Source organism: Osmerus mordax, chromosome 18, assembly GCF_038355195.1.
Source record: "Osmerus mordax isolate fOsmMor3 chromosome 18, fOsmMor3.pri, whole genome shotgun sequence".
Classification (NCBI taxonomy): domain Eukaryota; kingdom Metazoa; phylum Chordata; class Actinopteri; order Osmeriformes; family Osmeridae; genus Osmerus; species Osmerus mordax.
Genome location: NC_090067.1, coordinates 14,128,124 through 14,142,034, shown reverse-complemented (window position 1 = coordinate 14,142,034; position 13,911 = coordinate 14,128,124). Strand labels below are relative to the sequence as shown.

Sequence of the window (13,911 nt, the reverse complement as noted above, 5' to 3'; positions counted from 1 at the left end):
TCCAATCTGCGCCAAATTGGTCATTACACCATCCTACCTGCGGATGGCAGCAACGTAAACGTCTACGGATGGCAGCAACGTTAAACGAAGAAGAAAGAGTGCAGGAAGCATATAAAGTTGGTGTGTTTATGTCTTCTCAGTAAACACAAATTTATCGTTGCAGCATCTGCAAACGTAGCCATTCTTTCGAAACATGGCCGCATCAAATTACACATTGAAGGTGAACAGGCAGCTTTTGGATCCCAGCTTTGAAAGTTACAGGTTATCTCTGGACACCATACCAACATACAACGTAGAGCTAGATGCTGGTGAGGAATGCCTTGAAACTGCATGCCATCTAGCATCATGTGGTTACCTGCTACAGTACCATAAATAATACAACTGATAAAGTGTTCAGCGAATGATCGGCTAGTTATGTTTTTTTTTCTTCAGAAAATGACTGTTCAAACAGAAGTTGCAATTCATTACAAAGCTGGAACAGATAAATATCTAGAGAGCCTGGGGGTGATGAAAGATTTGACTGAGCAGAAAGTCTTTGTTCTCGAGGAAAATTGCGAGCCATATAGCACTAGCTATATTAACATCGGTAGCTACTGTTTCATTCATCAGCTACGTGGTAAAGATCATCTGTGACGTAGTTATCCAGCTACAACAGCTCAGTTAAGAGGACTGTAACGTTATATATTTTTTACATTTTACCAGTTAACAACCAATTTCATTGTCAGAGACCCCAAAGGGATATCATAGTGAACACGACACGATATTCCCGTGAACTGTTTCTTGCGTCTTGATATTGCAGTTTACTTTGTATATCTTTTTCCAGGCGTTGGGGAAATTAAGCTGAAAGACAGCCAGTATACCTTGGAGCATGTGCGTGCTTTTGGCATGTACAACTACTTGCATATAGACCCCTGGTATGAAGACAGTGTCTACTTTGTGGATTGCAAAGGGCGGCTGCTCAATCTCACAGTCACGCTGGTAAGTGTGTCTGCAAAACCTTCTTTTGAACGTTGCAACATGCAAACAATGCAACTACCTTAAATCCCAATTTATTCTAAAACACCTGTAGGGGGCGCCCTGACACCTATGAAACGATACACATAACGTACAACACACAACATAATGGACCACAGAAATACATACAAAATGTGTTGAAGCATATTGATAATATTTTAGCAGTGAAGCTAACCTACAACAGTAATCATTGTAGTGGAATACATAGTTTGTACTATTTTTTTCTGAAAAAATTGCATGTTTGAACTGTCAACTGCTCTCTCAAAGTACATTTGTCTGCAATGATTTATTAAAATGACAATAAAAAATAATCTTTTTGAACATTGACATCTCTAATTCCAAACATTTTTGAAAAGACTGGAATTTGGAAAAAGGAACGGCCTCAACTAAAATCACTTTCATAACCAAGATAACCAGCCTAGTCTAATGAAGAGGACTGAGTTTTTAGGATTATCCCTTCTCTCCATGTGAAGCTAATTGTAATGATTAGACCAAGACCATGTTGCCTGCAAAAAGCTTCAGAAACTTGAGTTCCCAGAAAAAAGTACTTATGGAAATTAAATTCACACTATAATTACAATGATCACATGGTAATTATCCTTCTTGTGGATGCTTTTGTGGCCAGGGCAGTGGGGTATTGTGCATGCTGCTTTACTCTGCAAGCAGGGTAATGAGAGGTGTCTGGAGAGAAGGATCTGAAAATACATTATAATATGTCCTGTGATAAAGCTCTGAATCAGGAACCATGGCAACTGAATGAAGCTAAGCTGTTGAGTCTGTTAGCCTTGTATCATCTCACCCCTCTAACAAAGCTGAGAGAAGAGGTGGTCTTGCATCCTGTAAGCAGCCAGTCACAAGGTGCTCCGGGTAGAAGTTGGTTACTACAGTTTTGATAACCCAATTACTTCCAGCCTCATCTCTCATGAAACCGTGCAACTGAATGAGATGCACAAGGTGTCACAGTGCAAAACTGTAGAAGGAGTTAGGTGGGTATAATACAAATACAAAATAAAATAAAAATGAGATAATGGTGTGCCGTGCTGACGGCAAGCTCACTAATGAGTGTTTTGGAAAAGGTTTCTACTGCAAACGTAGTAGCAGTATATCTTTATTTTTGTGTAACAGATGACTTTTCTTTAGATCATATAGGCTCTGTAATTGAAGAGATCCATAGAATGTGGATTTTCCTGTAACTCTGTTTTTGTTTTGTGCTCCAGGACACAGCCCTGGGAAAGCCCCGAGAGGTGTTCAGCATGACCCCTGACCCCAGCGTGACCCCTGACCCCAGCCGGGGGGAGGAGAGGCTGTGTGCCTCTCTGAGCCTGACGTCAGCCACCTGGGCGGCGCTCTCTGATGGCTCCGGGAGGCTCCTCCTCCTCCGCACTGGCAAGAGGAAGGAGGCCTCTCACACCTGGGAGGTAAGAAGAAGAAGATAGAAATGTGTTTGTTTAGGAGAGGCCTTTCCACGGTGACGTATAGTAGGGGGGGTTTGAACCTCCGTCCAGTGGTTTGCAGTCAAACACTCTAACCACTAAGCTAAAGCTACATGTGAAACAAAATCTAATTTAAGGATACCAGCAGTTAAACCGATGGATTTGATAGGTTTCAGTTGAAATAAGCCTCCTGATGGCCTTTAGACTACAGTTTTACACCCCTATTCACCAAATAATTACATATTCCAAGTCAGTTGCCAATCACAGCCATTGTTTTGCCACAATTTGATGCTTGTTTTTGCCACTTTCATAAATAAAATAACATATAACCCTGACAGGCTGGCAATATTGGTTACTCTGTAAAAGACAATCCTCTCTAGGGTTGCTTTCATGTTACAAGATTATTTCTGACTGTCCTCAAGGACTGTGAATGTTGCTTGTTAAAGAAAGCTCACTTATAGACTCAATATAGCCTAAGCTTTTGTGTTGAATATGGATTGGAAGATTATTCGAAAGCCCTTGAGTAAATGCCCTCACATGATTTTGCTGGGTTTGTTGCGTTTGTGCTGAAGGATTAGAGCCAAACTGGCACTCGCATTCTCTTTGTGTTTAGATGAGGCGTCTGGGTGAGTTCCAAGGCAACAGCACCTACTGTACACTCACTTCAGTCAGTCATTCTAGCTAGTTCTACCATTTACACAACTTTTACCATTTACAGCAGAAAAAATACAATCAAGCCACCGTAACTTTGATATCTTATTTTAAATCGGAACACACTAATACACTAATGTATTTACAACTGGGTTGACATGAGAGCTTGCTGTTTGTGTGTGTGTCTCCCCCCCCCCCCAGCCCCTGTTCAGCGAGACCCTGGGAGAGCCCTTCACCATCCTCCACAGCCTGGCTCACCTCACGTCCGGGGTCCACGCCATAGAGGTGCTGCTGCTCCGCATCCAGAAGGACTCGGAGGAGGACAGGGGAAGTGGCTTCTCTGTGTCCCTGGAGTGGATCACCGTCTCCGGCACAGCTGAGCAGGGTGAGGGCAGGCCGTCTCCGGCACAGCTGAGCAGGGTGAGGGCAGGCCGTCTCCGGCACAGCTGAGCAGGGTGAGGGCAGGCCGTCTCCGGCACAGCTGAGCAGGGTGAGGGCAAGCCGTCTCCGGCACAGCTGAGCAGGGTGAGGGCAGGCCGTCTCCGGCACAGCTGTGCAGGGTGAGGGCAGGCCGTCTCCGGCACAGCTGAGCAGGGTGAGGGCAGGCCGTCTCCGGCACAGCTGAGCAGGGTGAGGGCAGGCCGTCTCCGGCACAGCTGAGCAGGGTGAGGGCAGGCCGTCTCCGGCACAGCTGTGCAGGGTGAGGGCAGGCCGTCTCCGGCACAGCTGTGCAGGGTGAGGGCAGGCCGTCTCCGGCACAGCTGAGCAGGGTGAGGGCAGGCCGTCTCCGGCACAGCTGAGCAGGGTGAGGGCAGGCCGTCTCCGGCACAGCTGTGCAGGGTGAGGGCAGGCCGTCTCCGGCACAGCTGTGCAGGGTGAGGGCAGGCCGTCTCCGGCACAGCTGAGCAGGGTGAGGGCAGGCCGTCTCCGGCACAGCTGAGCAGGGTGAGGGCAGGCCGTCTCCGGCACAGCTGAGCAGGGTGAGGGCAGGCCGTCTCCGGCACAGCTGAGCAGGGTGAGGGCAGGCCGTCTCCGGCACAGCTGAGCAGGGTGAGGGCAGGCCGTCTCCGGCACAGCTGAGCAGGGTGAGGGCAGGCCGTCTCCGACACAGCTGAGCAGGGTGAGGGCAGGCCGTCTCCGGCACAGCTGTGCAGGGTGAGGGCAGGCCGTCTCCGGCACAGCTGTGCAGGGTGAGGGCAGGCCGTCTCCGGCACAGCTGTGCAGGGTGAGGGCAGGCCGTCTCCGGCACAGCTGTGCAGGGTGAGGGCAGGCCGTCTCCGGCACAGCTGAGCAGGGTGAGGGCAGGCCGTCTCCGGCACAGCTGAGCAGGGTGAGGGCAGGCGTGGCGGCCTGGCAGCCTGGCTTCTGACTGCACACAGCAGCCACTCCTCTTAAGACACACCGCACAGTCGCAACATAGTTGAAGGGGTCGGGGGGGGGGGTGTATTCGTATAACTTATGATGCCAAGTGTTACATTGCTAGAGGACTTGTGTGAACTAGTTATTGATGGAGAGAAGGAATATGCTGGAAGACCAGTGTTGGGCTGTCATGTTTAACAGAATGGAGATGAAGATGGCCAGTCTGTCAGCATGCCCCCTGATCGTCACTAGAGGATTGTCACATTGCAAGTTGGCTTTGAATTGTGGAAAGTTAACGTGTCAGTATGTCACATTCAATCAGTATGCTACATTTAATTAATTGGAATTATTTGTAAACATTCTGTTGGTTTTACAAACCGAATATAACAGTAGTTAGTAACATGTATAATAGATATTGTCAGTGCATTTATGTAACATTTTTATTGTAATACGCAGTACAAGCATGCTTTTTCTCATCAGAGCTGTTTGTTTGAGTGGTTGCTTTTTGTATGTGCTGGATCCACATCACTAGTACTGATGCAGGAAGGATATCTGCTTTCAACACGTACAGCTCACATCTGAACAGTTCTGAGAGCACTGTTTGTAGGAAGGGTATCTGCTTTCAACACTGTGAGGATGAAAGTGCTTTGAGAAAAGAAGGGAACCAAATAATGGAACAGCGTGTCCCCTCTTTCACAGTCTGGCCTGTTCGGTTGTCTCAACATGGGAGTCAGGTGGCTGAGCGGTTAGGGAATTGGGCTAGTAATCCGAAGGTTGCTGGTTCGATTCCCGGCTGTGCAAAATAACGGTGTCCTTGGGCAAGGCACTTCACCCTACTTGTCTCGGGGAGAATGTCCCTGTACTTACTGTAAGTCGCTCTGGATAAGAGCGTCTGGTAAATGACTAAATGTAATGTAATCTGAATCCAGGCCGCAAGAATGAGTATGAGGTGAGGAAGAGGAGGGTGCTGCGAGGGAAGTGTGTTCCTCACTACGCCGCCGTGGAGCCTCAGGGGACCGGCCTGATGCTGCTGGCGGAGAAGCCCTTCGTGGTGACGCACGTGGACGGGCAGCCGGTGGAGCGGGCGGCTGCAGAGCCCATGGAGACGGACGCTAGCTCACAGCCACAAGGTGGATCACGGCTCCATGTCTGCTCATTCTACTGGCCTGTTTCTTTGGAGTTATATGTTCCACGTTGCATGTTTTTGAAAGTGTCTTGGGCTGCGTTGAGGTTGTTCCCGTCGCCTGATGTGAAGGGGTCGTGTTGGGAGATTATCTAACCTGTGTAGATCCGCTACACAGAAATGCTAGTGAGGTCAGAGAGATGGAAATACATTGTTCAGTTTGTCTTTTACCATGGTTGCATACAATATCCCACACAAATGGGCCAAGCTATCATCTCCTCTCCCCCTCAAGAGCTCAAGAATGAAAACTCAGCTAGGTTGGCTGTAGCCATAGAAACCAATAGTAATTCTAACACAATATCTCATCCAGAGCTCAGCCCTTCTGGATCAGTGAACACCACCACATTCACATCCCTATGATTGAGGTTCTTGATAATCTGACTAGGCTAATTGCCAAAAACATGTTATTTTCCTGACACATCCAAGAATATTAGCTTTGAGCCAGTCCTTTTATCTTATTGTTATTTTGTGCGGAGGAAGAAACGGTAATGGTAGTGGAGGAGTTGAAAGTGCTACGAGAGTAACCGGAGGCAGAGGAAGTCTGTCCGTTTGTTCAGAAGCTTGGTTAAAGATGGCAGTGACACGCTACAGTCACATCACATAGAGGGAGAGGGGGAGAGGAGAGGAGAGGAGAGGGGGAGCTAGTTATGATTGTGTGGGGAGTTAGAGACACTGACATTATGGGACATTATGTCCCGGACATCTCATTATTTGAGCCAAGCGAGATTCTGACTAGAACAACAAAATGAGATCATGAATGTTCTCATGGACCATGTTTCTGTGCATTGTTGACATTTGCTGACCCAGATGCACCTGGTGGTGGAGGGCTGAACAGGGAGACTGAATGAGCCTATAACCTTGAAGCATAATGACAGTACATTACACAGCCAGCCCTGGTGAATTGTCTTCATTCAGTTGAATATGAGGCGTGTACTGTAGATAGGTTGGAAACTGTAGGACACTGGTCACAATTACCTTTATTTTCATGTACCGTAAAACCGCACAGGATTATCACATTTTGTAAAACCCTTCAACTTTTATTTGATGATAATATAAATATACAAATGTTCAGTCTTATATTTGTCTTTTTAAATCTGTAGAATAAAGCGTTATTTGTCAAGTGCTGTCCCATAATCTCTCCGGTCCTTGCCTCCTGGTCCTCCAGACCCCATCTACTTCTGGCAGCAAACAAGCGAGGACGTCACGGTTTCGGTTCGAATGCCCCCGGGCATCAGCAGAGACATGGTGGACTTCAGGCTGACTGGGGACAGCGTGAGGGTGGGGGTCCAGGGCTACGCCCCCCTGCTGGAGGGGCTCCTGCAGGCCCCCGTGGACCCCGAAGCCAGCGCCTGGATCATCAGAGACAACAAAAGGTTGGAGGTGCCGAATTGACACACACACACACAAACCTATTATTCACCATGATGGGTCGTACACACTCATTCATGTTTTTCAGTATCACCCACTTCTCTTTTCTCCTGTTCTTTTTCAAACCAAACCCCTAACAATCGTTTCATATGGAAAATTTGCAATGAAGAATTTATTTATAATTTCTAAAAACAATCTTGATTATTCCTTTTGATGTGCATAGTTTTCGTGTGTTTGTGGGTAATACTGTACATGTACCATGAAAGAGAGAGTGACACTGGAGTATGTAAACATCCGTGTGCCAGTGATTTGCATTTGAATGTCTATTGTATAATGTGGGTTTTCAATATGCATTGTATGGCATGTAAATCCTCATTAGCAACACGTCTGCTGAACCTGGAGACACTGAGCTGTCAAGTGGCCAGCCGAGCACCAGCCTATTCTCGCTTTCCAGTCTCCTGTTTTAAATTGAAAGAAAAAGCTTTCATGGAATATGATTGTGTGTCAGTGTGATGGTTCTCCTGCAGGCCTGTTTGTGTTCTCTGCTGTCCACCACTAACTCTCTCCCTGCGTCTGTGTCACCTGTATTACTCTGTACCAGCCTGGAGGTGACCCTGCAGAAGCGCGACCAGGGGCCCATGTGGCTGGAGCTGGTGGTTGGGGACAGGAGAGGGGAGTTTCTGATCAGCGAGGAGCAGGCCGCTCTCCTGAACGAGAGACTCACTCACCTCACCACTGAGGACATGGTCAGTCCATAAAGGTTTTCAACCAACTCCTGTGGTTACTAATGGAGGGGATTATCTCTCCAATACCCCCAGTCTGTTCGAGTCCCTGTCTGCTTCTCTTCTGTGCCGGCTCAACACCGTCACATCTTGTCCCACCTCTTCAGTCCCACATGCCTAGTATGGAAGAGATTTCTGGCCTCTTACGTCACTCTGTGTCCCTCTTGTCAATTCTTTTCTTCTTGAGCTTTTCGAGCTTCCTCTTCCTGTTCTCTGAGCGCTGCCTCTCAACACACACACTCTCTCACTGTTCCTTCCTCTTCCTCCAGAACGCTCAACACACACACACACACTCTCACTGTGCCTTCCTCTTCCTCCAGAACGCAGACCCAGATAAGGACAAGCCTCCGTGTAACTCCCAGGAGCTGGAGGACTGTGACGGCTTCCCGGAGGACAGCTCCAGTCTGGTGCGCTTCGACAGAGACACTCTGAAGCCCACTCATGTGGTAGGAACAAGACCTTCCAACACACACGTGCACACACACACACACGGTTCAGCCCCACACTGGAGGACCCTGCAGAGCCTTCCACTGCCCTGCACGGCTTAAATACCAAAACATCCTCAACTGCCATTACCATACGAAACCTCTCGTGTGACTCAATAAACTAGGATTGGAACATGGCTAATTCGTTTTTTGAATGCATCTAGTCAGTCCCGTTAGTGTGGATGTTTGTGCAGTCTCTGCACATCCAGGTTGTTGATTTGTTCCGCTGCGTTCTGTGTCGTGCTCATCACATCTGACTCACCCATACAAGCCAGATACCAGGACTGAACCAGCTGGTTGATTCCCAGCCAGAAACATGCTGTTAGTTCACATAACATGCCCCTTTGCCTCTGTTCAACACCACACTCCATCTGATGGGATTTCCAAAGATTAAAAAAATAAAACGGGTCCCACTACATTCTTGTGTCTTCATGTTCATAGGAATTAGTGGAGAAATGTGGATTATTTACGTCTTTTGACTGATACTTGATGTGATTCAACTGGTGGCAAAACACTGATGCACTATACGCTCACATGCTCGAGCTACACGAAGCAAGAGCCAGGTAGAGGAACACAGGCTTATATTTATTAACAGAATATGCTGTTTCCAGGCTGTTTACAGCTGAACCGAATGGAGACGTACAGTAGATTTTAGTCCAACAAAAATAAGGAAAATGTACGTATCATTTGCAGCCGGCAGCCTGAAGAGGAGAGAGGAGGTAATGAGGAGAGGGCAGCATGGTGTTGGAGATGCTTCGTTATCAAGGTGCTGGGTTTGTTCTTTACCAATGGAACTGAAGACACAACAGTGTCAGTTAACTCCAGAATACAATATTCCTTCGATATCATCTTTGTTTAATGTATTATATACATTCCTATTAAAAAACTAAGCTAAACCATTAAAATCATTCTTAAAAATAATACCTTGGATATTTACAGGTCCTTTTATGTTCGAAGATGCAGAAAATCCTGTGATACCCAGCCAAAGCAGTTACCAATGACTTCACAGTTTACATACACGGGTTTTACAAGGTGTTTCTTTACATGCAGGATACCGTTAAAAAAGAAAGTTACAATATGAAGGAGTGTTGATATCTACAAGACTTGTCAGACTGTGAAACCATCATTAAGCTGTCACATTTGGCCCAGTTTATTGAATGCATTTTCAATGGTTGTCAGGCAAGCAAAGCAATAGGTGGGGAGATCTGTCATATTCATATAAAAGCATTGGCAGTTAGATTTGCATGCTGCTGAGCAGGAAGGCTAGCGTGAACACTGGACGGCCTGTCATAAAGCGGTGTCTCTATTCTTGCTCTCCTGATGGAGGAGAGTGGCTGAGCGGTGAGGGAGTCGGACTAGTAATCCGAAGGTTGCCAGTTCGATTCCCGGTCATGCCAACTGACATTGTGTCCTTGGGCAAGGCACTTCACCCTACTTGCCTCGGGGGGAATGTCCCTGTACTTACTGTAAGTCGCTCTGGATAAGAGCGTCTGCTAAATGACTAAATGTAAATGTAGGAGACGGCAGGGCTGAAAACACCTCAGACAGACAGCTACGCACACGCTACGCACACGCTACGCACACGCTACGCACACGCTACGCACATGCTGCACGCTACACACACATGCTACGCACACGCTACACGCTATGCACACGCTACACGCACACGCTACGCACACGCTACACGCGCACTACACACTATGCACTACTTACAGGCTGATCTGAAGGATGTCCTCAAGTTCAATCACTCATTCAATATTGAGTGCCTATTTCTGCTACTAACCATTCATTAAGTGTGCCTGTTGTCAAGTGTCCCTTGCCTTCCCGATGGGGTCCTGTGATTAAGTCCTGCTACACAGACGTCGAGATCTCTCTCTTGATCTGTGGTTGTAAACTCTGGGTGGGCGCCGGGCGGACATGCAGACGCACACTCCTGTTTCACATCCACTGAGAGAGAAAAGACAGTTTGTATTTGAGCATGTTTTTGGGCCTTTTTGATGGCAGCCGAAACGACACTCATGTCACTTCAGAAACCCTTCGGACTGAAGAGGGAAGAGGGCGCTAGCTGGGCTCACTCCCCCAGCAGTGTGACAGCATCACACGGCTCTCATCACACGGCTCTCTAACAGCTCAACCATCAGTAAAGCCTTTAGGAATCACTCAACACACCCTGACTGTAGTGTTACCCACTGTCCCTCTCTCTCCCCCCTCCTCCTTATCCTCTCTCTCCCCCCACCTCCTTATCCTCTCTCCCCCCTCCTCCTTATCCTCTCTCTCCCCCCTCCCCTCTCTCCCCCCTCCTCTCTATCCCCTCTCTCTCCCCCCTCCCCTCTCTCCCCCCTCCTCTCTCTCCCCCCTCCTCCTTATCCCCTCTCTCCCCCCTCCTCTCTATCCCCTCTCTCCCCCCTCCTCTCTATCCCTTCTCTCCCCCCTCCTCTCTATCCCCTCTCTCTCCCCCCTCCCTTCTCTCCCCCCTCCTCTCTATCCCCTCTCTCTCCCCCCTCCTCTCTATCCCCTCTCTCTCCCCCCTCCTCTCTATCCCCTCTCTCTCCCCCCTCCTCTCTATCCCCTCTCTTTCCCCCTCCTCTCTCTCCCCCCTCCTCTCTATCCCCTCTCTCTCCCCCCTCCTCTCTATCCCCTCTCTCTCCCCCCTCCTCTCTATCCCCTCTCTCTCCCCCCTCCTCTCTATCCCCTCTCTTTCCCCCTCCCCTCTCTCCCCCCTCCTCTCTATCCCCCCTTCTCTCTATCCCCCCTCCTCTCTATCCCCTCTCTCTCCCCCCTCCTTTCTATCCCCTCTCTCTCCTCCTCTCTATCCCCTCTCTCCCTCTGTCCAGGTGAATTTGGGCAGTAATCAGTTCCTGTTCTCGGTGGCGGTGAACCCGGCAGACATGCCGTGTTTCTGCCTGCGCTACGACGTGGACGCTCTGCTCTGGCAGCCTCGCCCAGAACAGCCCAGCGATCTCTGGGAGCACATTGCCACCTTCGACGCCCTTGGTAGGTCCCTGCCTGGCACCACGGTGTCTGTCACACACACACACACACTCTGTCCAGCACCATGGTCACACACACACACACTCTGTCCAGCACCATGGTCACACACACACACTCTGTCCAGCACCATGGTCACACACACACACTCTGTCCAGCACCACGGTCTCGGTCACACACACACACACTCTCTGTCCAGCACCATGGTCACACACACACTCTGTCCAGCACCATGGTCTCTGTCACACACACACACTCTGTCCAGCACCACGGTCTCGGTCACACACACACACACTCTCTGTCCAGCACCATGGTCACACACACACACTCTGTCCAGCACCATGGTCTCTGTCACACACACACACTCTGTCCAGCACCACGGTCTCTGTCACACACACACACACACACTCTGTCCAGCACCATGGTCACACACACACACTCTGTCCAGCACCATGGTTTCTGTCACACACACACACTGTCCAGCACCATGGTCTCTGTCACACACACACACACTGTCCAGCACCACGGTGTCTGTCACACACACACACACACACTCTGTCCAGCACCACGGTCTCTGTCACACACACACACACTCTGTCCAGCACCATGGTCTCTGTCACACACACACACTGTCCAGCACCATGGTCTCTGTCACACACACACACTCTGTCCAGCACCATGGTCTCTGTCACACACACACACTCTGTCCAGCACCATGGTCTCTGTCACACACACACACACTCTGTCCAGCACCACGGTCTCGGTCACACACACACACTCTGTCCAGCACCATGGTCTCTGTCACACACACACACTCTGTCCAGCACCATGGTCTCGGTCACACACACACACTCTGTCCAGCACCATGGTCTCGGTCACACACACACACTCTGTCCAGCACCATGGTCTCTGTCACACACACACACTCTGTCCAGCACCATGGTCTCTGTCACACACACACACTCTGTCCAGCACCACGGTCTCTGTCACACACACACACTCTGTCCAGCACCACGGTCTCTGTCACACACACACTCTGTCCAGCACCATGGTCTCTGTCACACACACACACACTCTGTCCAGCACCATGGTCTCGGTCACACACACACACTCTGTCCAGCACCATGGTCTCTGTCACACACACACACACACTGTCCAGCACCATGGTCTCTGTCACACACACACACTCTGTCCAGCACCATGGTCTCTGTCACACACACACACACTCTGTCCAGCACCACGGTCTCTGTCACACACACACACTCTGTCCAGCACCATGGTCTCTGTCACACACACACACACTCTGTCCAGCACCATGGTCTCGGTCACACACACACACACACTCTGTCCAGCACCATGGTCTTTGTCACACACACACACTCTGTCCAGCACTATGGTCTCGGTCACACACACACACACTCTGTCCAGCACCATGGTCTCGGTCACACACACACTCTCAGTTCCCTGTTCCTGTTCACAGGTTACGTCCAGGCTTCCAAACGTGACAAGAAATTTGCGACATGCGCCCCGAACTTCTCCTACGCAGCTCTGGGGGAGTGTCTTCGCCGGGTGTTCCTCTACTGGCAGCCCGCGCCCCTCCAGACTGTCCTCTTCAACCGCAAACAGGGACGGCAGGTGGGCCAGGTTGCCAAGCAACAGGTGGTCAGCCTGGAGTCCAACGATACAATACTCGGCTTTCAAGCGAGCAACGAGAGACTGTTTGTCTTGACCTGCAACAATCTCTTTGTTCTGAAGGTCAGTAACTAGATAGGGAGGTGCCTACAGGGACCACATCAGTCTGCAGACGACACATTCTACTGGTAAACCAAGACTGAGGGATTCCATCCGCCAGGGTCATGAATGTATTCTTTGCAGCTTTTTCAAGTTAGTCTTGTACTGTTGTGTGTGAACAGTAGTGTCATGTGTATTTTTCTAAAGCTTGGTGGATACAGCCTGGCGGTGCTGTAGGCCCGGGCTTTATGTCTTCGTGAAGAATAATGCTCTCAGGAAACCCGACCTAGAAACATTGAAATGAATCAGACCCAGTGAACCCTGTCTTTCCAAGCCGCATCTTACACAACACAGGTCACTTCCCCGCCCCCTAATCTTTTTTTGTAGAGTATGTTTATTATATGTGAGCACGTGTGTTTATACGTTAGAGTGGTTGGGGGTTACAGTTGGTGAGCTGGCCCGCCGAAGGTCTTCTCAGATGGTCGTAGTAGTGAGAGAATCACATCATCCAATCGCCTTGCTGGCATTATGAAAACTGAGAACACTGATTTCCATAAATGTAAATGATATCCTACACAGTGTTACACTGTGAAGCTGCGTTTTGTGCGAAGACTTGCACATCTTGTGTACCAGGACTCAAATCATGATGTGCCACTCTCACAACCACCTGCGGTTTTTCCACAGCAACTTTTGTTTGTGTAATTACCTGTTACATGCAATAAAAAGCTTCAATTTTGTTTCCACATGAACAAGTCAATTTAACAACAGCAGATCTAATTACAGAAATACCCCTCCTCTGGTTTGTGCTGGTGCCAAATGTCATCAGTTAATTGGCAACCCTGCCAAGCTAGTTTGGCAGTGGCCAAACTAGTTCTACTTAAGCTTTAGAAAAAGACTAAATACTGATTATTCGGTGG

General features: G+C 49.1%; 1 protein-coding gene across 1 annotated transcript; it reads left to right on the top strand.

Annotated features, from left to right (window-relative positions):
• Positions 1 to 109: 109 nt before the first annotated feature.
• On the top strand, positions 110 to 13,737 carry nudcd1 (NudC domain containing 1). The gene is made up of 10 exons (XM_067255793.1): positions 110 to 308; positions 824 to 978; positions 2,232 to 2,432; positions 3,300 to 3,483; positions 5,387 to 5,587; positions 6,806 to 7,013; positions 7,610 to 7,754; positions 8,111 to 8,236; positions 11,110 to 11,269; positions 12,744 to 13,737. Exons 1-10 carry the CDS (start codon positions 194 to 196, stop codon positions 13,028 to 13,030), a joined length of 1,782 nt encoding a protein of 593 aa, XP_067111894.1. The 5' UTR covers positions 110 to 193; the 3' UTR covers positions 13,031 to 13,737.
• The last annotated feature ends 174 nt before the right edge of the window (positions 13,738 to 13,911 follow it).

Coding starts and splice junctions, on each gene's coding strand:
- nudcd1 (XM_067255793.1), top strand. CDS start 194: ATGGCCGCATCAAATTACACATTGAAGGTGAACAGGCAGCTTTTGGAT. Junction 979..2,231: donor TCAATCTCACAGTCACGCTG/GTAAGTGTGTCT, acceptor TTTGTGCTCCAG/GACACAGCCCTGGGAAAGCC. Junction 8,237..11,109: donor CTCTGAAGCCCACTCATGTG/GTAGGAACAAGA, acceptor CCCTCTGTCCAG/GTGAATTTGGGCAGTAATCA.